This window comes from Lygodium microphyllum, chromosome 30 (genome assembly GCF_053477565.2).
Source record: "Lygodium microphyllum isolate KBCC chromosome 30, Lygodium_microphyllum_v1.1.10, whole genome shotgun sequence".
NCBI classification, from domain to species: Eukaryota; Viridiplantae; Streptophyta; class Polypodiopsida; order Schizaeales; family Lygodiaceae; genus Lygodium; species Lygodium microphyllum.
In genome coordinates this window covers 62,743,619-62,765,710 of record NC_141164.1, presented here as the reverse complement: position 1 = coordinate 62,765,710, position 22,092 = coordinate 62,743,619, and the positions used below count along the sequence as shown (strand labels likewise).

The 22,092-nt window shown below is 39.7% G+C and overlaps 1 protein-coding gene across 3 annotated transcripts in view; it reads right to left on the bottom strand.

The window, feature by feature from the left end:
* Window positions 1-4,109: 4,109 nt before the first annotated feature.
* Window positions 4,110-22,092, bottom strand: part of LOC148009926 (uncharacterized) — a 35,917-nt gene continuing 17,934 nt past the window's right edge. Inside the window, exon 3 of one of the 3 annotated variants that reach the window (XM_087673399.1) lies at window positions 4,110-5,785. In XM_087673399.1, coding sequence (XP_087529525.1) covers window positions 4,264-5,785 — 1,522 coding nt within the window. In that variant the 3' untranslated portion in view covers window positions 4,110-4,263. The remainder of the gene's footprint in view (window positions 5,786-22,092) is intronic. The other 2 variants (XM_087673400.1, XM_087673401.1) reach the window with 2 other exon arrangements.

Below are 22,092 nucleotides of genomic sequence, written 5' to 3'. Positions count from 1 at the left end.
AAGAAAGCCTTGTATGGCTTGAAGCAAGCACCTAGAGCATGGTCTGACAAGATATGACAGTATCTTGTCACTATTGGCTTTCAGATTTCCAAGGCAGATTTCTCACTTTATGTGAGAAAAACAGAGAAAGGTATTATGCTACTTGTCATTTATGTTGATGATTTGATTATGACAGGTGATAGTGATGAAGATATCCTTCATGTGAAAATGCTATTGAAGCAGAAGTTTGAGATGAAGGATTTGGGAGAGCTGCCTTATTTCTTGGGCATTGAGGTGATTAGATCACCAAGTGGGATACAGCTCTTGCAGAGGCAGTATGGATTGGACATGCTGTCCAAATATGGGATGACATGCTGTAAGCCTATTTCAGTTCCTTTGGAGCAGAATGTGAAGCTGAGCGCAGATGCAGGTGAGCTTCTGGAAGACCCTACTATGTACAGACGCATAGTAGGAAGTTTGATTTATATGACTATTACCAGGCCAAATTTGAGCTATGCTGTTGGATTGGTAAGTCAGTTTATGCAGGCTCCAAGGAAATCGCATTTGGATGCGGCTAGACGCATACTCAGGTATGTGAAGTCCACATTGCAGTATGGACTATTTTATGAGACTGGGGTTCAGATACAGTTGCATGGATACACTGATGCTGATTGGGCTGGTAGCATTTCTGATAGATGATCTACCAGTGGATATGTGTTCTCTTTTGGGAGTGCTGCAGTCACTTGGAGCAGCAAGAAACAGCCTACAGTTGCCTTGTCGAGCACAGAGGCCGAGTACAGGGGTGCAGCAATGGCTGCATGTGAGGTAGCTTGGTTGCATAAGCTACTTTATGATATGCATCAGCCTACAGATGGGCCGGTTATCATTTATTGTGACAACATGAGCAGTATACATTTGGCAAATAACCCAGTCTATCATGCTAGAACAAAGCACATTGAGGTGCATTATCACTATGTGCGGGAGAGGGTTTTACTAGGTCTTATTGATCTAGTTTATGTCAGCACAGAGGATCAGGTAGCTGATATATTCACGAAGGCATTGGGCGTAGAGAAGCTGCGCAAGTTCAGAGACCTACTTGGTGTGCAGGAATTGGGATTGAGCTCGAGGGGGAGTGTTGAGATATCGAGCTCCACTCGTGATACGCCAGGGTGATCGTTGAGTACTTATGTCACCGACTTGTCAGTTGCAGACGTGGTTGGTACACCGCCGATGAATAATAGCTACATGATAGCTATCCTTATCTACTCTAGTTCGTGGCTCAGTTAGTATGCCACCTTAGTTAGTTGAGTTTGGTTATGAGACCCATATAGGGTTCTTCTATTTCTTTGTAAGGGAGTTCTTTTGGCTTACACAACTAAGAAGAGGAAAACTGTTTTCAGCCTCCACCCTTGTGTGTCTTCCCCCATTGTGCAAGCAAGAAAGCTACAAGTGAGACTCCTTCCTTCTCTCCCACAATCTTGACACTGCATACCTCCCTTTCTGAAATTTAAAGCAAGAGGCAATCCTGTTTCTTGTGCATGGATCTTGCCATCTTTCCAAAAGATGAGCTGTCATGCCAAGGCCTCCTGATAGGCAACACAATCCTTTCTCTCATGCTGCAAACTGTCACACCACATACATCTTTTACCTGGCTTAGTGGCTGTTGCCCGTCCCCTTTCCTCTTGTCCTTTTTCATCCAAATTTGCAACCTTCGATTGAAGATCTTGCATGCATTTGACCAATGCATCTAAGACATCTTCCCTAAACAGAGGGAACAATAGCAGGTACAGCCATAGGGTTAGGCACAGAAGTAGGTAACTTTCTGGATACATCAATTGTCTTGCCCATAATAGTGGGAAAGCTACAGACATGTAATCTTTCTCTTCTTCTATGCTTCTTCACAAGTGCAATAATAGCTTTCTTGACATGTCTCCACTCTGTTTTCAAACTTGTCTCTGTAGTTTGATCCTCCAGCAAATCATCAAGCTTCTCTTGAAGCTCAGGATCAGCTGCCTATAGAAACAATTCAATTTTCTGGCTTGCAAGAGCTTGTTGTTCTACAAGATCCAATTGCTCAAATCGACTTTCAAATTCTCTTAACAATTCTGTAGCCACAAGACCCTTATTGGGTTGTAAAACCCACTCCTGAAAAGTCTTGTGTGTAATCAAACTAGTATCTTCAATGTAAAATTCTTCCTTGAGTGTCTTCTTGAAGGCTACCCAGTCAGCGTCCTACAAGTATAATTCATAATTTGTGCTTTTCCTTCATGAACAATAACACGTACAAAATACTAGTTTCATGCAAATCGAGCTACCCCAAAGAATTCCATCTTCTGAGCATAGGTATGTACATATGTAGATACATTCCTGCCATTGAACAACTACTTGCAAAGCATTTATCACAACACTTTCTGTTTGAGTAAAAGCTTGCATCACTTATTGTTGTTGCTGTACCTGCATAAGCATATTCATATTTTGCACCAACTGTTGCAAAACATCACTGGAGATTGTGTTCAAAGGTTCTCCCATCTTATCTTTCCTTCTTCTAGTGACCTTTCACGTCGGATTCATCAATGTCGGAGGAATTTTTGTCGAAAGGTTGAATCCACCGAGGATCAGAGATAGAAGGAAGTAGAGATAGGAGATGGAAGAGAAGAAAGAGAATTCACAAGTGGCAAACACGACAAAGACAAAGCACAATCATCTGAATCAATATGTATTGAAAGAACCTGGAATCTTTGCACTACTCAAAAGCAATCTCCAGGCATTAGATCTCCTGGAGCTTCTTTGTAGAACAAAATGTGCATCAAAATTATAGCTCATTCTCTGCTGCTCGGAACCCAAATCTGATGGCTCCATTGACTCTGAAAGGGAGGTAAAACCTCAGGATACTTGATCACAAATCTCCCAGATCACTCCTTCTTTCAATTCAAAATGCAGTTCTCAGCCTGTTTATAGCAATTGCGAAGCGCACGATTTTGTCAATCTATCCTTCTTATGAAAATCCCATAATTGGCTGAAAAAGTAACTTGCTTTTTGCATGCCATCCTAATCTAGAATATTTTCCTAACTTTTTCAAAATTTTACAATAAATAATATAAAAAATATGCTAAAACTATCCAAAAATCTAGTATTTTTGGATAATCCATACAACTCATACTAGTACTAATGACTCAGATCACATTGACTCTCTTGATTAATAAGAAAGTGGGATGATGATGCATTCCATGCTTTTCCACACTGTATCCACATAGCATCACGACAACGCTAACATTCTCAATAAAATTAACACTAAGAGACTTAATTGCATCATTAAGACTTGTAGAAAAAAGTTAAAGTTAAGCACAACTAAATAGATAGAATAATTATTATAGCAATAAATCTTTGTATTCCCTTAGTCCAAAGTGAATCACACTAAATTACTGATACAAGTCAATCTTGCAAAGTGTAGACTTAAGTGTACGAGTTTTTTCAACTTAACTAGGTCTTCCTTTCCAAAGCATGATATCTCTTAGTACATCACTATTGTCATTCATAATATATTTGTTGGTATTTGTGGATTGTGCAAATGGTGATGTCTCAAACTTTGAAACTTCCGTTACTTGAATCGTCTATGCTATGAAACCCTCCTTCCAATATGTTGAGGTTTGAAACTCTACACTAACTTGGCTACAAAAATTTTAGAAGACATCCATTAGGTTGACTTGATGACCCTATGCTTGTTAGCTACTAAGCCTTAGTATCATAATGGATACCCTCATTAGGTATCTCTACTTATTTACTCTAACCCAAATTTAGGACATAATTGTTAAAGTATAGCAATCCCACACAACTTTTTAGATGATTTAGTAGGACTACATATTGAAAAGAGGAGGCTAAACATTGAAAAACATCCAAAAATAAATCCATGTCCAAGAGATTATCCACCATTTTCTATTGTAGACAAGACACTATAAATCTTAATGCATTTTCTCGTCATTGGTAGATGCATAATTTATTCCATATTAGTTTGCTAAAACCTTTAAAAGGAATCCCACCAATAACTCCAATTGTGGATGATCCTTCGTTGTTAGAGGAAGATAACAAAAATCGTGGTACCTAATAATAATAATAATATTGCCCATGAAAAGACCACAGCTAGAACCTGAAATTAGTATCGCAGGTAAATATTTAGTGAAAATTTGTACACACAGAGTCTGTCTTGCTTATAATTTGATTTGCGAGATGAAAAACTCGACAGAAATTACAGTCCCCCTTGTTCGTGCAATTCTTGTGCGGCAAAAATTAATAATATACATGCCGCTTGCCCTTGGCGATGGCTCGACTGTCAGTATGGGAGGAGTTGGAAGGCGAGGGAAGCCTGGCGCGGACGTGGACGGCGCGGTGGACCTCCTTCAGCATTTTAAAGCAGCGGCGGGGGTCATGACCGCAGGCGTGCCGTTCGCTGCGGTCGTAGACGACGGCGGGGAGGTTGGTCATGCAGGCGGCAATGATGTCAGCGAGGCGGCGGAGGATGGAGGCGAGAAGGGAGTCGAGGAGGTGGGCAGGGTCGTGGTTCAGTGAACCCCGGATGTCGGAGCAAACGTGGTGGAGGCTGTTGCCGACGAAGCGGTCGGCGGCCTTCTTCTTACCGAGCTCGCAGAGGAGATCCAGGGTCTCGGCGGCGCGCGCATGGGCCTCCATCGGCAGGGGGGCCGCCTCCTTGTCGAGCTCCCTCAGGAGATACGGGCGGCGGAGCTGGACCCCGAGCCAGCGGCCCGACAGCTTCAGCTCCGCCAGCACATAGAACGCCGCCACGCGTCGCTGTCTGGCGCCTCGGCTCTCCGCATCCTCCACCATCTTCGCCCAGCGGCGCGCTTTGTAGTAGGCCTTGAAGGCCTCCACCGCCTCCTCTCGATGCCCGTCCTTGCCGCACTCCTTCAGGGTGTACTCCAGCGCTTTCAGTATCGTCAGCAGCGACGCCGCCGCCAGGCTCGTCTTCTCCGTCCTCAGCTCCTCCTGCTCACTCGTGTGCAGCAGCCTTTTCAAGCTCTCGCTCGACGTATACTTTGTCAGCAGATTCACCAGCGCCATGTTGCCTTTCTTCCCGCTCTGCCCCTCCTTCACCTCCCGAAACACCATCTCCATCCCATGTACGTTGCTCAGGAATATACCTTTCGGATCCTCGTGCTCCGCCAAGCACACCACCTTGCTCAACACATAATCATCCTTATAACCGGCCAGGCGCAGCTGGTCTTCGGATTTGCCGTTGGCGCACGTCCGGCACTGCTGAGAGAGCGCACACGCCATCTTGCACATACAGACGGCAGCCCGCTGCAGACATAGCAGAGCCTTCAGGGCCGCAGTGGTGAGGACGTACCATATCCAGCTGAGTCGGATCTGCACGTGGCCGATCTTGTGAGTGGCCACGCGCTTCGTCTGCCGCAGCTCCGACTCCCAGTAAGCTTCCACCTTCCAACAGTCCTCCAGGGCTATGGTTCTCTGCTCTCCATAAATGATAGGGCGCCACCACCTTATCAAACACGCCACCCAGCAAAGCATTATGGTCACGCACTGGATGCCGAACACGAGGCACACAGTCCAGCCATAAGGGGAAGGTAATGCAAACCCAACACCAAGTGTCCGAAACATTGCCTCTACAAGAACCAGCGTGCAGAGGGAGACTAAAACGCCCATCATTGACCTGCAAGAAGAAGTGTGATGCGAATTGATTTGCCCTTTCGGTATGTGGAACCTAGGGTTTCTCCGCATCCACAATACCCAACCCACATTCAAACCACTAGGTTGCGACCCCATACTAGGTAATCTGATGTCAAATTTAGCTTATGAGTATAGCAATGAATTCAAACTAGGGCATTAAGATTATGGACATACATTTCTAAAGTGAAACTAAAGCTCGTGACCAAAAACTTAAATCATAAGGTCTAGGAGCCAAAAGGTTGAGACATCGAGCTTTTCGGTGTGAATCGCACCACACTGGTGCCATTGACACATCATCATTAACGCTAGTCTTGTCTAAAAACCACAAAGACCACATAGGCGGCTAAAACAAGAATCGGCACAATCTTACTAATTTGAGAATAGCTTTCTTATGCATTGTATGAAAGTATGAGGTTGATCAAGTTTATACAAATATCCATCTCAGAAAATTTCAATGATCTGCCTTCATGCATTTTATTGCTTTGAGAAAATGGCATTAAATAGAGCCACAAAAGAGGTAATTTTTTCTCTATATTCCTAACTTCAAGTGCTTCAAAAAGATGAAAGCTTTTCCTCAATATACATAATACCTATATGGATCATGTTTACATACTTACCAAAGCATCTTAAGAATTTCTAGTGTTTAGAGATTCCTTGAGAAAGTTATAAAGGAAATTTTCAAATTACATTACAGCCTTTGCCTAAAACATCCTCAATGAGATCCCTCAAAGAATAGAAATTTTGAATTGAAATTTATATTATTTTTTTCTTCCAACTCTTGTCTCATGTTAAGTACAAATTTCTAAAAGGAACTTCATTGGATAATGTATGATTAAACAAAAATTGGACTTCTAACACATTGTACAAATACCCACAATTGTGGTTTTGCTACAAGGATGGTATACTAAAGCAAAAAAGTCATTATTAAGGGTAGTTAACATAGCCATTGATAAGTTACTGCCTTCTTGTGAAGCTTGCATGCAACCTCTCCAAATGAGCAAATGCCATGTAGAAGACACAAGCAAACTCTCTATAAGAAGCAAAGAGGTGAGAGAAGCGAGAAACACATAGATACTAGGTGATCACATTGGGATGGAGATCAATTATGCTACAATTGTTCAAGGTAGCAAAGCATGGTGCAAGGAGTGGATAAGAAAATTGTGAGAACTTGCATCTTCACAATTAGAGAAGACAAGAATGAGTTGGGTTGAACTTGAAAGGTGCTAGAAGAGCCTATATGTTTTCTTTGGTGAAACTCAAAAGTAAATATGCTCACTATTTCACTACTAGAGTTCATTTCTACTTTATGGGCAAAATACCTAGAGAATATGAATTTGCAAGGTGGTTCTTTGCTACCTCTCAAATAAGGACGATCTTGCTTTTACACACACATCCATACACACACAAAGAAAAAGGGTCTCTCTTTGTCATTCTAGGAAATGAAGCAAGCTACAAAACGTGATTATGTTCTTGGGAGTGTTATCGAGTTTCATGGTAACTTAATGAACATTGTGCCATGGTCTCTAATTGTGATTCTAATAAGCTTGTTGATATATGAATATTCGATTTAGATTGTGTTTTCTTCTTTGCTTAATTGGTTGGGAGGTGAGGTTGGGTCTCTAATTGAATTGCTAAGAGAGCATTATATATTTTAGAGAGTGTCTTAGAGCAATGCAATGACAAAAACATTCCTAGAACCTCATGGTGAGGTGCAAGGAAATCCTTGAGCTTCTCAATTTATTCAATGGAAGCAATCTAGAGATTGTCACTAAGGTCATGTTTTCATCCTTCCCTAGTGCATTCTATATTGGCAAGTCATCATGCCATTTCTTTCAAGGTGTGTCCATGCAAGGATAAGAATGAAGATGCTGAGGCATAGAAATTGATACATGACTTGATTTCATATCAAGGAAATGAGGCTCTTGATATGTAGAATGCATTGGTTGAAGGATCCTCAATGGTCTGCAAGAGCGGATTCTTAAAGACAAGAAAAATGCTTCTAAAGGAATGCCCAATGTAGATGCATCATCTTCATTTAAGCGAAGTAAGTCATTCAATAGCAATACTAAGAGGACTAGAAGTGGAATGAGAATCAAGGAAAGAGATTTGTAGAAAAACAGAATAACAAACCTAAATAAAAATAAAAGTTTGTAGGAAAAAACATTAGTAATGCCAAGCAATCTCTCAAAAATATTGTGAACACTATATTAGAGAATTAAAGAATTTTCATATATTTTGGAAATTCCCAATACACTTAATATTTTTCTACATCATCAAATATTATCCCCTCACTTAAAGGTGGAATGTTCCCTAGCTTCTATATTAGCAATTCTCCTAAGTCTCACTTTCAAATGAGCAATTAAGATTCAGCTACATGATTAACTTTTCACTCATCATTTAAAAGTGAAACTTACGAGATTTCAAAATTCTCTACCATAGTGTTTACAAAGAAACCTCTACTAGAGTGTACCATTTTGTCTTGCTTAGAAGGGAAAAGTATGTCTTTCTTGATCTTAATGGTGAGTAGGGTGACTACATAAATTAAGATGCTCTCATGGAATGTGAGAGTGAATTATAGTGAGAAGAGGAAAACATTGTTTTGGTGAAAAGATACAAAAATTACCTAGTTTCTTAACAATAGGTGAAGATTAGCAAAGATGCTACTAATAACTAGATATTACCATTTGGTGATGATGCTTTCATAGAAACAAGGTATAGGGGGTATGGAGGCACCATCATTTTTGTTGGGTTAGAGCTTAAGGCATCCTTGGCATGTCATGATGGTCATGGTTTTGCAATTTGAATTAAGGTTAACTTTGATGGACGGGAGATCAAAGTGGTTTCTACCTATACCTCAAACGTGTCTATATCAAAAGGGCAACTTTATGGTCATGGCAAGTGGTCTCCTCTCACATGCTTATTGCATATGTAATCACTCTCATGGCTATGAAATGATCATTAAGGAGGAGAGGAAATCTATGTTGGCTTGTCCTTTACTTCACACAATAAACATTGATGACAAACCTAAAGAGTCACAAGGCTTGATAGAATATATACTGATGATGAAGGATGTGTAAAAATTTACACGGCACGAGGAACAAAATCTGAGAAAGAGATAGAGAGTATGCAATGGATAAGAGGATAATTTAAAAAATTTCTTTAGCTCTAAACAACTAATACAAAGATGGATCTATCCACCCATGCGCTTCCACTGTGAAGCTTAGATAACGATCTAGATAGAAGATAGGTGAAGAGTTTAAGGCTAGCTAGAATAACTCTGACTAGGTGAATGATAGATGATGGATGGCTATGAAGGGGTTTAGTTTTTATAGCCCGCGAAGGCGGTTAGCTGACCGACCCACCATATGAGCCTCCACTAGTCAGCCGCCGCCAGGGAATATTCCAAGGAATATTTCCTTTACCGTTGAGCCGAGAGTGTTGCCCCCGAACTCCTGCTAGGGGGGCCGTTGGCCCCTTAAGGACCCCCCAGCTAGGGGCTACAATCTGTACCCCAAAATAGGGGCCATTGATAACTCCCTTACCCGCAACTCGATGCAATGTGCCTCGAGTTGCTACTAGCTTAACTACTCAATCTAACCCAAAGATTAGACCCAGCATGGTCACCTTTTTGCCATCCGATCATATAGACCTCATCTAACATACAATTCGGGACTCAACCAATTTCCGGGCTCACATATGGCTTCTTCTCAGAATGGGGGTCTTACAACTTTGAGCACCATGGATCATTGGTAGCATCTTATGAGGATGGGGCATTGAGCATATCTAACACCCCCCTCAATGTCCACCTGCAGGTGAGCTATCTCCTCGGCCCAATGTTGAGTCTCTAAAGATGAACTTGAAGCAAATCCTTCATAAGTGCTTTGGTGAAGATATCTACTCCATTCTCCTCTGTTGGACAATAGACTAGTTCCACTATCCCATCCTCGATCAAATCATGCACATAGTGATACTGGATCTCTATATGTTTGGTGTGATTATGAAACACTAGATTTTTGGCAATGGAAATGCAACTCTGCTTGTCACATCTAAGCATAGTTGATTCTTCATCCTACACTCCCATATGCCATAAGATCCTTCTCAACCATACTACTTGACGTGTAGCAAAACAAGTTGCTTTGTACTCTACTTCGGTAGAACACAATGCCACTGTTGGCTGCTTCTTACTAATCTAAGAGAAAATTCCTAAACCCAAAGAGAAACAATAACCAGAAACTAACTTCCTAGAATCACTATCTCCTACCCAATCTAAGTCACAATTTTCCACAAGAGAAGTTTTGGAATTATATGTGATACCATAGTCAAGAGTTTCCTTCAAGGATTTGAGCACCCGCATGATGGGCCAGCTTTCCAATGACTCTCATGAGGTTTGTTTGAGAACTTGCATAAAACACCAATAGCAAAACTTATATTTGGTTTGGTATTGCACAAGTAGAGTTTGCCAACCAACCTCTTGTACCTCCCAATGTCTACTAGTGCTAATGTATCCTCAACAGATAACTTTGCATTCACCTCCATAGGTGTAGCTATCTCCTTGCACTCAATCATGCCAAATGCCTTCAAGATCTCCCATGCATACTTCGTTTGAGAGATTAAGATCTGTCCTAGCTCGTGCCAGACGTCAATCCCCAAACAATAGTGCAACAAGCCCAAGTCTGTCATTTCAAACTCAGAACTCAAAGCCTTTCGAGTTTGGTTGATCATATCTTCATAGTCACCTATAATAAGAAGGTCATCCACATATAGACAATCACTACAGACTTTTCACCGTCTGTGTAAACATACAAGTTAACATCTGAGGCACATCTTTTAAAGTTTAAGCTAAAAAATAACTTATCTATCAGACTGTGGTACCATGCTCTAGGGGATTGTTTGAGCCCATACAATGCTTTCTTCATCTTCTTACACACTTTATTCTCAAAATGGGGGGCCTCAAACCCTGGTGGTTGAGCCACATACACCTCCTCCTTAAGGTCACCGTTTAATAATGTTGACTTAACATCCATTTGGTAAACTGCCCACTGCAAGTACTATGCAAATAGTGGTCATTCTGGCAGTTGGGAAAAATGACTCTTGAAAATCAAACCCTTCAACCTATGAAAACCCCTGGGCAACTAGTCTAGCTTTGTACTTTTCTAAGGTACCATTAGCCTTGTACTTTACCTTCCAAATTCACTTGGTGCTAATAACTTTTCGCTTTGCTAGCCAATCCATTAGCTCCCAAGTGTGATTCTTCATTATGTTTTCATACTCGGCTTGCATAGCTGCCTTCCAAGCTGGATCTGCAAGTGCTTCTTCTAAGCCAGTTGGCTCCTTTACTTCTCTCATAATCTCAGCCATCAAGGCTATATTGACTATGTGAGTAGAAGCCCTCCTTTGCTCCTCTATTCTCTAAGACCTCCTTGATCTGTCTGCCTTCTCCTGAACAGATGTAGGCATAGGATTATTTTGGTCATAGAGCTACTTCACCCAACGCGGTAATGGCTTTTCTAGTGGGGTGATGTCAAGTTGGTGAACTTTTTTCTCATCATCTGAAGATGATGCTTCCTCGTCCTTAAGCATAAGGACAGTTGAGACATGTTCATAGTGGACTACTTTACTTGATGATAAAGTGGAAGAACTTGCCTTCTCCTCCTCCACTGTTTGCGGCTGCTCCTTGAACACCACATCACGACTCGCAATGATCTTCTTTACCTCTTGGTCATATAATTTGTATGCCTTCTACTCATCACTATAACCCAAGAAGATACATTTTCTACTTTTTTGTTTTGACTTGCTTCTCTTCTCATCTAGAACATGTCCATAACATTCACATCCAAAAATTCTGAAATGTGAGACATATGGTTTCTTACCAGTGTATGCCTCATAAGGTGTTTTTCCATTGAGAGCCTTTTTGTAGCTCCGATTTAGAATGTAGACTACAGTATTAGCAGCTTCAGCCCAAAAATGGTTAGGCAATCCCCCACCCTTTAGCATGCATCTTGCCATCTCCAAAATGGTGTGATTCTTGCATTCCACAACACCATTCTGCTGAGGTGTGTGAGGCATTGTCAATTGATGCTTGATCCTTTGCTCTTACAAAAGTCTTCAAACTCCATTGAGTTGAACTCACCACCACCATATGTTCTAAATTTCTTCACACTTTTTCCTATTTCATTCTCTACAAGTTTTAGCTATTCTTTAAACTTACCAAAAGCTTGAGCCTTATCACGAAGAAAGTACACCCACATCTTCCTACTGTAGTCATCCAGAATCAACATAAAATAAGAAGATCCCCCAAGGCATGTGTAGGCATCTTACTGCACAAGTTAACATGCACCAACTCTAGAGGAGCTTGTGCTTTATTCTTGCTTTCTTGTGGAAATGCCTTTCTCTATTGCTTGCCCATCATACAAGCTTCACATGGTTCCTTTAATGCAATCATTGTAGATATGTGAGAAACCATACCTTGCTTGCGCATCTCCTTCAACACTGCAAATCCAATGTGTCCAAACCTTTCATGCCAAAGCTTACTTGTGCCCACTCCAATGGTGGGTGTAAGAGCACTTAGCTCATACAGGTTGTTCCTTCTTTCTCCTTTGCCAACAACATTGCCAACACTATTGAGAATTTATGCACCTATCTTCTTGAACCTCACTTCATGCCCCTAAGATCAATTATGGCAGCAAAAATTGATAACAAATTTCTCCTAATTTTAGGAACGTACAACACATTTGAAAGTTTTTTACTTCACCATTTGGAGCAACAAAAGAAATAGTACATGTGCCCGCAACAGGGCATTTTGCATCATTTCCGATTGTCACTGTGATGGATTCTTGTAGAGACTACATAGAACTATATAGACATTTCTTGTTGGTCATGTGATGAGAAGCCCCACTATCGAACACCCATGATTCAATGGTAGATTCTTCTTGCGGTGAGGAGTACACTTCCTCAATGGTCGCCATGAATAACTCCAACTTTGTTCAGTCGTATCGGCTATCTCTTTCCCTTTACTTTTAAGGGTACCATTCTTTTCATATGCCTTCTCTTGACACAACAATCTGCGATTGCATGTCCTTTTTTCTTGCAATAGAAGCACTATCCTTGAAACTTCTTCTTACCTCCCTTCTTCTTTTTATCACCATCATTTTTGGTGGAGGAACCACCTTTTCCTTTTGCATTGGCAGAGAACGCAACATCTCCATTGTTGCTTCCATCTCGAGCTTTCAACCTCAACTCCTTCATCAGTAATGCACAAAACTTCTCAAAAGTCAAAGCTTGAGGTCTCACTTGAGTATTAATGGCAGTTACTAGTCCATTGAACTTTTGTGGACAAATCTAAAGACATCTCTGAGCTAGCTCCTCACTAGTCTTTTGTATCCTAGCGCTTGCCATCTGGTCACGCACATTCTTAATCCGAGTGATGAATACTTCAGTCATCTCTCCTTCAGCAAATTCTCTGCAACTAGTTAATTCTCCAAGTTTTGAATCCTTGTTTGGTTTTGTGTTTCACAATGACTCCTCAGTACATTCCAAGCCTCTACTACTTTGGTTGTATGTTGAATCAAAGTTAGAACACTATTAGAATAGCTTGTAACTAAGGCACACAATGCATTTCAATTCCTTCATTTCTAAGCTCATAGAAGATCTACATTTGAAAGAATTATCACACTAGAATTTGATGGGTTAGCAAGGTAGGTTGTGGTTCTACATCAGTCCCCAGCAAATTCTCCAAAAGCTCATAAGAATCAAGGATAGTTGTGATTTTGAACTTCCACAAGGTATAGTTTTGTACCATTTAACTTATCTTCATTGAAGGTTGGTGGATGAATCCTTAGTGTTTGAATAGCCGCTACAGCAGTGCCACCTCCTGTACCACTTCCTGATGCACCAAAACTACTTTCAAAAGACAACATCATTCCTCTTTGATGTTGAAGGTTTTGCCTCTTGTGGACTCTTCGATCCCTAGAGCCCCCTAGGCTCTGATAACATGTAAAAAATTAGACAGCATAGCGAATAGAATCTGAGAAGAAGATAGAGAGTGCACAACAGATAAGAGGAGAATTTAAAAGATTCTTAGCTCCAAACAACTAATACAAAGATGGCTCTGTCCACCTATGTGCTTCCATTGTGAAGCTTAGATGCTGATCAAGACAAAAGATAGGTGATCAAGAGCTTAGGGCTAGCTGGAACAACTCTGAATGGGTGAAAGATAGATTATGGATGGTTGTGAAGAGGTTTAGCTGTTATAGCGCGTGAAGGCGTTAGGTCGGCCTGACCAACCTACCATATGAGCATCCACTAGTCAACCAAGGAATATTCCCTTTACCATTGACGGACCGTGGGCCCTACTTGTAGACCCCTCTAAGGGGACCCTTGTCCCTTTTGGGAAACCTAGCCAAGGGCCACTTCTATGGCCCCAGACCTCAAAATAGGGGCCCCTGATAACTCCCTTACCTTGCAACTTGATGCAATGTGCCTCGAGTTACTACCAACTCAACTACTCTATCTAACCCAAAGATTAAACCCACAACTGTCAACTTTTTGCCATCCGATCACATAGACATCATCTGACATACAAGCGAAGACTCAACCAATATCTAGGCTCACATATGGCTTCTTCTCATAATGGGGGTCTTACAACTTTGAGCACCATCGATCATTAGTGGCACCTTATGAGGGTGGGGCATTGAGCATATCTAATAGGATGGTGACTCAAATTTAAGAGTTATAAAACTCACGTATCCTAGTCAAGTTTGATGAATAGCCTATTTTATTTTTCTGCAATATAATTTTACATCCTAAATGGAGAGGGGTTCCCCCTCCTTTCAGTCTTAATGTATCATTTTCATGAGAGTCCTATTACTACGACGTTGTGAAGAGGACTAGGCTAATATTTCCTTGGATTCTGTGAAGAGGACTAGGCTGGCACTTCCTTTTAAACTTAATGTGTCATTATTACAAGAGTCATTGATAATATGTCCTTTCAAATGTAATGTCTCATTTTTATATGATTTCTTTTATTGCAATGTTGTGAGGAGGATTAGGCTAATACTTCCTCTTATATTGCAGACCCAAGCACATATTGGCATAACTAAAATGAAGCAACATAATTTCCTTCTTGAGAGGGTATGGGAGAAATAAATTGACGAGGAAAAGGCCTATTGGTGTATGCCTTTAAGGATTCCAACTAGTCCCATTGTTTCTACTATTGTTATTCATTCTAGCAGTCCATTTTTTCTTTGGTTTTCTCAAAGAATTTAAGAATATAATTGTTGCCAAGCAAAAAATTGAGTTGATGCTGCAAAGGTGAAACTAAAAGCTACGTGGGATGTTGAAAGTGAGGCTCCAAGCCATTTCTACTTCAAAGCTCTTAAAATAAGAAAAATAAAGAAAGTATTCTTTTAATTGAAGATGATGTATGAATCGTGCACAAAGATGATGCAAATATTGCAAGAATATTGGATAAATATGTATCAAGTATAGTGGGTACACTACTAGCTGGGAATGTTTCAATCAAAACAAAAATTGAGGCTTCCATATAATGGTAAACTCTTTTTCTATTAATGCATCCTATGATGTTTCTATTAACAACTCTTTTTTGTAGGGGCCAGCCCAAGCTACCAAGATTAGTGCATTGAGACTACTGCCCTTTGGCACCCCTTTTATTGGTAGTTGTAGTTGAGTCTTTGATGAATGGCATTTATGTTAAGATGAAGTAGAGGGTTATAAGGGACGTATCCCTCTCCCCCATTGAGACTTTGAGAGACTTAAATGAGGAGTTATAGCCCACTGTGGTAAAAGTATCAGGGAAAATCCTTTATTGTTTTAGACCATTCATAGAGGAGAGAAAGTTGGCCAATGTCAAAAGAGAAAGTGGTTTAGCAATCCAAATAGAGAATTTATTCTAAAGATAAAGGAGGGTGGGGAAAATATTTTCCCAATGATTTCTTGAGAGTATAATAGAAACACAACATGAAGGTGTTGGATGCAAGACCAACTCAACATCCTATCATGGAGAGTGTTATTCCCAAAAAAAAAAAACAAAGTCCAAAAGAAGATAGGGAGGTTTGGAAGCATTAATTCCCTCTATGTTTTCAACTTTAGGAAAGAAAAAGATTTTTTCACCTATTGTGCAGGTGTTATAAAGCTTTGGAAGAGGTTCGAAAGGGTTATGTATAGTTCAGTGTAAGAAATCCTTGTACTTGGGTGATAAACGTACAATTACCAAAGAAGCTTTGTTTTAATAGGAATTGTTAGATGTGTGACTATAATGAGAGTATGGTTGGTAAGAAACTCTAATAGATCATTGTGGTGTGATTATGAGCATAGAGAGGAGCTATCTTGTTGTAACTTTTTAAGTAATTAGCTACAACTATCTTATAGTAGCTAGTTACAAAGTTGCATGCCTATTAGAGATTTAATACTAACTAGCTAATTGTTACTAAGAAACCTATTCCTAACTAGCTAGCTATTGCTAGCTACTTAGATACCTACGAGTTATTACTAGTTACCCAAATACCTTTAGCTCCTAGTAGCTAACAACATATTTGCAAAGATATCTGGGTAAAAGCATAGTTAGGTGGTACTGTTTTTCTACTATTTTAGCAATTTTAATCAAACTACTTTTAGAATATTCTTAGGATAGCGTATGCTCTAAAACGTATGCCTAGAAGTGTCATAACTACTTATATTAATTGATATCATTGAAATTTTACTTATAGTATTGAGTTAACTAGCCTATTTACGAATAAATTTTCTTAGAAAAGTAATGTCAATGACATTACTTTTGGTATCACTTAACCATGATTTTACCCATCTTGTTAAGCTATTTTCCCCGAAATCTCCACCTATAAAAAATCATCTATATAACGTGTGCTCAAAGGATATTAAGATATACCCTTTCTTAACATGGTATTAAGATCTCTTTTGTAAATATAATCGTATAAATTTTACTAAATATAATATCCTTTTTTTGAACTCACGCGAGATCTTACATGTTTTATAAGGTGGACCCCTTGAGCTACTTTCTTTGTTACCTAGAACTCTATCTCGATACTACTAGTATTAACTACTTCGTACCTCTTTGCATATAAACTATAGTATAAATTTGACTATTAAACATAACTAGCTAGCTAGTTATTTCTAATGTTACTAGTTAGAGACTTACTAGCTTCTACTACTAGTCTTTGACAAGGTAGCTAGGTAGCAATAATTATCTAAAATCTAGCTAGGTATTAGATGTAGTTATTACTAATAGCTACTTTTTATTGGATAGCTACACAAGTTGTAGCTATTACTAGCTATTTAGTTTCTATCTAGTACAATAAAATTAGTTGATAATTAATACTAGTTAGATAGATGCTACTATGTATTTGTGGCATGCCCACTCTAAGACATCCTTAGCGGTACGATTTAGTGGTCCACCATCAATAGGATTTTCTAGGCAATGCCACTCTGTACTCTTTTGAATAACACAAGGTTTACTATCTAAACTCTTTAGAGTCCACTTCACAATGGAAGGTTGTGGCCATTTCCACATGACTCGACTTGAATATCAAGTTCTAAGAAAACTAAGATAACCTATTCAGATTACCTAGCATCGGTCTTTGAGTATCTGCCTATACTAGATTTTTCGATGACCTATATTGCACTTGGTTCAAGGAGACTAAGAACAAGGGGAAGTATAAGTACATTGATCCCTCTACCCATAGAACAAAGTCTCACTTTGTTCCCCTAATCTAATATATATTCAATGTGGTAACTATTTCTATACGGCCAAGTTTCCTATACTATACAAATCCAAAATGTAAAGAAGCTCTCGACTTACAGAGACCATCCTACTTTAGGGAAAATTCATTATAAGGATCCCACCCTCCCACATCCCTCAATTAGATAGTTTTAGTTTTCTACTTACCTAACTTATTTATATTGAAAAATAATATTAGCTTATTTAATTAGTCCTTTTAGTCATAGTTCACCTTTCACCTATACGAAAAAACAACCTAAAGGTCTTTATTTTACCAAGATTCCTACCCCTAACTAGCATCAAGGCCCTCAAGAAGTCCATTCTGAGTCACATAGGGTTTGGATGGTTCTTAGGAGTCTAAGAGTTTACTATAGCCACAACACCCCTATCACCCTCAACTCCTCCTACTAAAAAATACCCCCTACGGAGCAACTTCTTGCTATTAGGGTCGGTTTGAAATCATCAAGGTGGAAAAACCAATTCTCCTTGGTAAAGAAATCTGCAACTAGCCTTGAGAGGTCTAGCATTTTTTTAAAATCCTATTATAAATTTGGTACATTAAGGTATTATCCAATTTAATCAAACTTCCTAAGTACATTAAGTAAACTTGTATACACTATTTGCAAGCACAAGCATTTCTTTTTCAAGTAGTATTTCTTTAAAAAAATACGGAGGTAATCAAAGAGAGATTTTAACTTAGTAACAATTCTATTACTACAAAGGAATGGGGTGATAATGATGGTGATTTGCAAGACGAATAGCGATGCTAATTGTGGCACCAATCTGAGAAAAAAAAAGGGATGAAAACCCAAGTGTGCCATTTTCCACAAACATTTTTGAGATAGAGCAAGAGAGATCATCGCCTTGAGAGATAGAGAGGTAAAGAGGGAAAGAGAGAGAAGGAGAGCTCCTCACCACTCCTGTCATCGCCGCGGCACCATAGGCGAAGAAGAGGGAGAAGTACATAAGAGAAAAAGAAGGGACGTTGTGAAGAGGAGGCAAAAAAGAATTCATCCTTAAGCCTTTGAGGTAGGTACATTGCCTCTTCTTGCTTTGTTTTTGTATTTTCTTTTTTTCATTTTCTTATTTTGTAATGAGATGCATTGAAAGAGAGAGAGAAAGAGAGAGAAAAGAAGGAAGGAAGAATAAAAGAGAATGAGAGAGAGAAAATGAGGAAAGGTAACAAAGAAAGAGAGCAAGAGAGAAACGTGATTATGAAGGAAAGGGGAGAGAAAGAGAGAGAGAAAGGATGGAAGGGTAACAAAGAGAGAGAGTAAGAGAGAAACAAGATATGAAGGGAGGGAGAGAGGAGAATGAGTAAGAGAAACAATGAGGGGGAGAGAAACCATGTCTCAAAAGATTCTAAAAAACTTTTCACTTATACCACATATTCGTCACATGTTTCGCACGTCGAGAATGGCAAGCTTAACTACATGCCATGCGTAAAATAGATCCACCGATAGAGTTCAACAAATATCAATAGACTCATGCACATGGAGCCACATTGACTCCACCTTTCAAGAATTTGCACGAAAGCCACGGAATCTTCGACTCGGTCTTGCTAATGGGGTGAATGAATTTGGTCTCCACTCAACTTCTCACAGTGTGTGGCCTATAGTCCTTGTTAACTACAATAATCCGCCATGGCTTTCTATGAAGAAAGAACACCTAATCCGTATCTTTCTCATTCCTAGGCACTACAAAGTCAAGAACATGGATGTCTACCTCCATCCATTAGTTGATGATCTTAAGATTTTATAGGAGGAGGGGTCATTGTGCAAGACATGAGCAAGCACGATGGTCAAGGGTCTGCTAATATACGAGTCATTCCCATGTGAACCATGCATGGTTTTTTTGATATTCAAGGAGTACTCAAATAAGTGGGTTTTCGTTCTCATTGGTGATATCTAATATAGCTCATTCAAGTTTGTGTTGAGACTAGATGGGGCTATTGTGAGAAGTCTGGTTACCTCATGTTATCATGCATACCCATTGTGTGGGCCATAATTAAACTTCCAAAAGTCATAGACCATGAAGAAGATGGTATATCAAGGACATGTCACTTTCTTATTGGAGGCTCATGAACTGAGGGAAGGTTTTCTTGGACGACCTTCAGCAGAATGAATACCTAGTATTAGTTGAAAATGGTCCACAAGGAGTGATATCCAAGAGGAATGAAACAATTCTCAATTTTCTACAAGTTGCCATATTGGATCCACTTATAGACCAACCATTTTTTTAGATCCCATGCATATTTTCAAGAATGTGGGCAGCTTATTATGGAACCACATCATAGGAAAGAGACACACTGCAAGGACATGAATGGATTTGAAGGAGGTAGGCAAGATGGAGGCGCTTTGGTCATAGTCGATTGAGCATTGATGGTCACTTGCAACTATCTCACAGTGATTGGGTCCTATCCACTAAAGAAGAGTGCATTGTGAAGCAAATTACCATGTCTATTCACACCCCAACAAGTATGATGCATTCCCTTAGGTTTGCTCTTTCTAAAGACGACCAACAATCAGGGCTAAAATCCATGATTGGCATAAGATATGTCAGGTTTTTTATTGACCTTAATTACAACCTCAATATTTTGCTATTTAGTGTCTACTCGATGTTTATAATGCTTCTCCATTTCTGACAATTTGTACTACCAATTGCAATCGTGGGGTGCCTCACTCCAGAAATATGCGAGGTGATTTATAGGTTGTCGAATTTAATGCAATGGATCTCATAGAAGGAGATCAAGATATTCTCTATTGAATCCACATGGTGAGGAATTGTGGAAATGGTGTGTCTCTTTGAGAAGTACTTGCCCATGAGTATACTTGTGATACAAACTCACCTCCTTGTACATCTCGTAGATGAAGTGGAGATTATGAGACCCATCCATACGTTATGGATAATCTTCTTGGAGCACTTTATGAAACCCTAAAGGGATCTGTGTGACAACAAGCTTGGCCTAAAGGTAGCATGGCTAATGGTTGGCTAATGTCAAAGGCATTAGTGCATATTTTAGAGTGGCTACCCACAATGGATTCAGACAACAATATGCTATGGTCATTAAAGGACAATTATAGACTAATCGAAGATGTGTTGGTTGGAAATGGAGTAGAAAAGAATAAATGTTACCATGGAGAAGAAAGTTAATCTTTTTTGTATATTGCATCATACATCCATGGAAAAGTGGCTCGCTAAAGGTATGAGTAGGCCAAAAAAGGCCAAGAAGAAGAGTGATCAAAATTTCAACGTAGTACATGTCATTGAGATTGATTTGATATCCTAATAGCATGGAGGAGATGACGGGGTTTATGTCTATGTGGTGGTTATATTGAGCTTTGATGGTAGCTTTCCACGAATGGATAGAGGTCTCTACCGAGGAGTTGAAATTCTCGAAGGGATGTATTTCAAAGGTGACTGCATGCTTTATTTGTTGTCATATCTAGATTTTTTGTGCAACAACTAATCTAACCGTTCTAGTGAACAGTACAAAATCTACAATGTGGTGTTGTCATGGGATTTTATGTTTACAATGTGAAAGATGGAGATGTTATGGATCATGTAGGTTTACATACTTGGTCTACAGGAGCTTCAAGTTAGGTTACATGACATAATGCAGTAACTCTTTAAGTTCATTTTTTCTTGGAAGTCACTAAGTTCAACAAGTCTACTAGGTTTAAGCACGGGACATGGTATATGCCCTTGTTAGTGACTTAGTCATCTGGATTATGCCTTATTATGTAGGTAAAGAACAAGGAGATCAACATGAGTTTTACAGCAAATCACGGGCGTGGGCTATAGGGATAGAGTTGGTGGACCATAGATGGAGCTTCCAAGGGCATGCAACTAGAGTTCAACTCAGAAACGAGCAAGATTAAGTAGAGGAAGGTAAAGTGTGTCTAGGATATGCATTTTGGGGAGAGAAGAGGAGAGCTATGATGCTGTCTTGAAAATGCAAGAACAAGGAATCCATGACCAGCAAGGTCTCTTCTTGCTTCATCTTCATTCTCATGGCTTTTCTTGATGCCCAAAGCTTGAATCTTACTCTTGGAATCTAGTATACCACTCAACGCAGCCAAAGGAGTGATTTTTCTTGTTCTATGGGTTGTTTTGGACTGTTTAAAATGTCATAAACAAGGAATCCCACAATCCACTCAATTTGGAAGAGCTTGCAAGTGATCTAAGTGAATGTATGTATTGAATACGGTCCCTACACAGCATGGCAACCTTGGGCATTCATTAGATAAGCTTATGATTGGATTTGTATGCATTTGATATGTGTCTTGGTTGTAGTAGCCTCTACCACTACTAGTTTGAAGTTTACCTATAATTTTGAGGTGAATACCTATAGCATTCAATGGATGGTAGCAGGATGGAACATGGATTATGGTCATGGATTATGTTATGTATTTGTGTATGAGCTAAGCTATTGTCTAAGTGTATCTTGGGCTTCGACCCACCCTTATTTGGTTGTATTTGGTTATGATCTAATGTCTTCCATGTATGCACAGGATGCTGAAATAACTTGACAAGCTTCACCTCTATCAACTTTCTTCTACATTTTCTATTTCTTCAAACCCCTTCTCTTTCTTATACTCCTCTCCTTAAATCTCCCTTCACCCTACTATCTCTTACCCCCATGGTAGACTTTCGATCTCAAA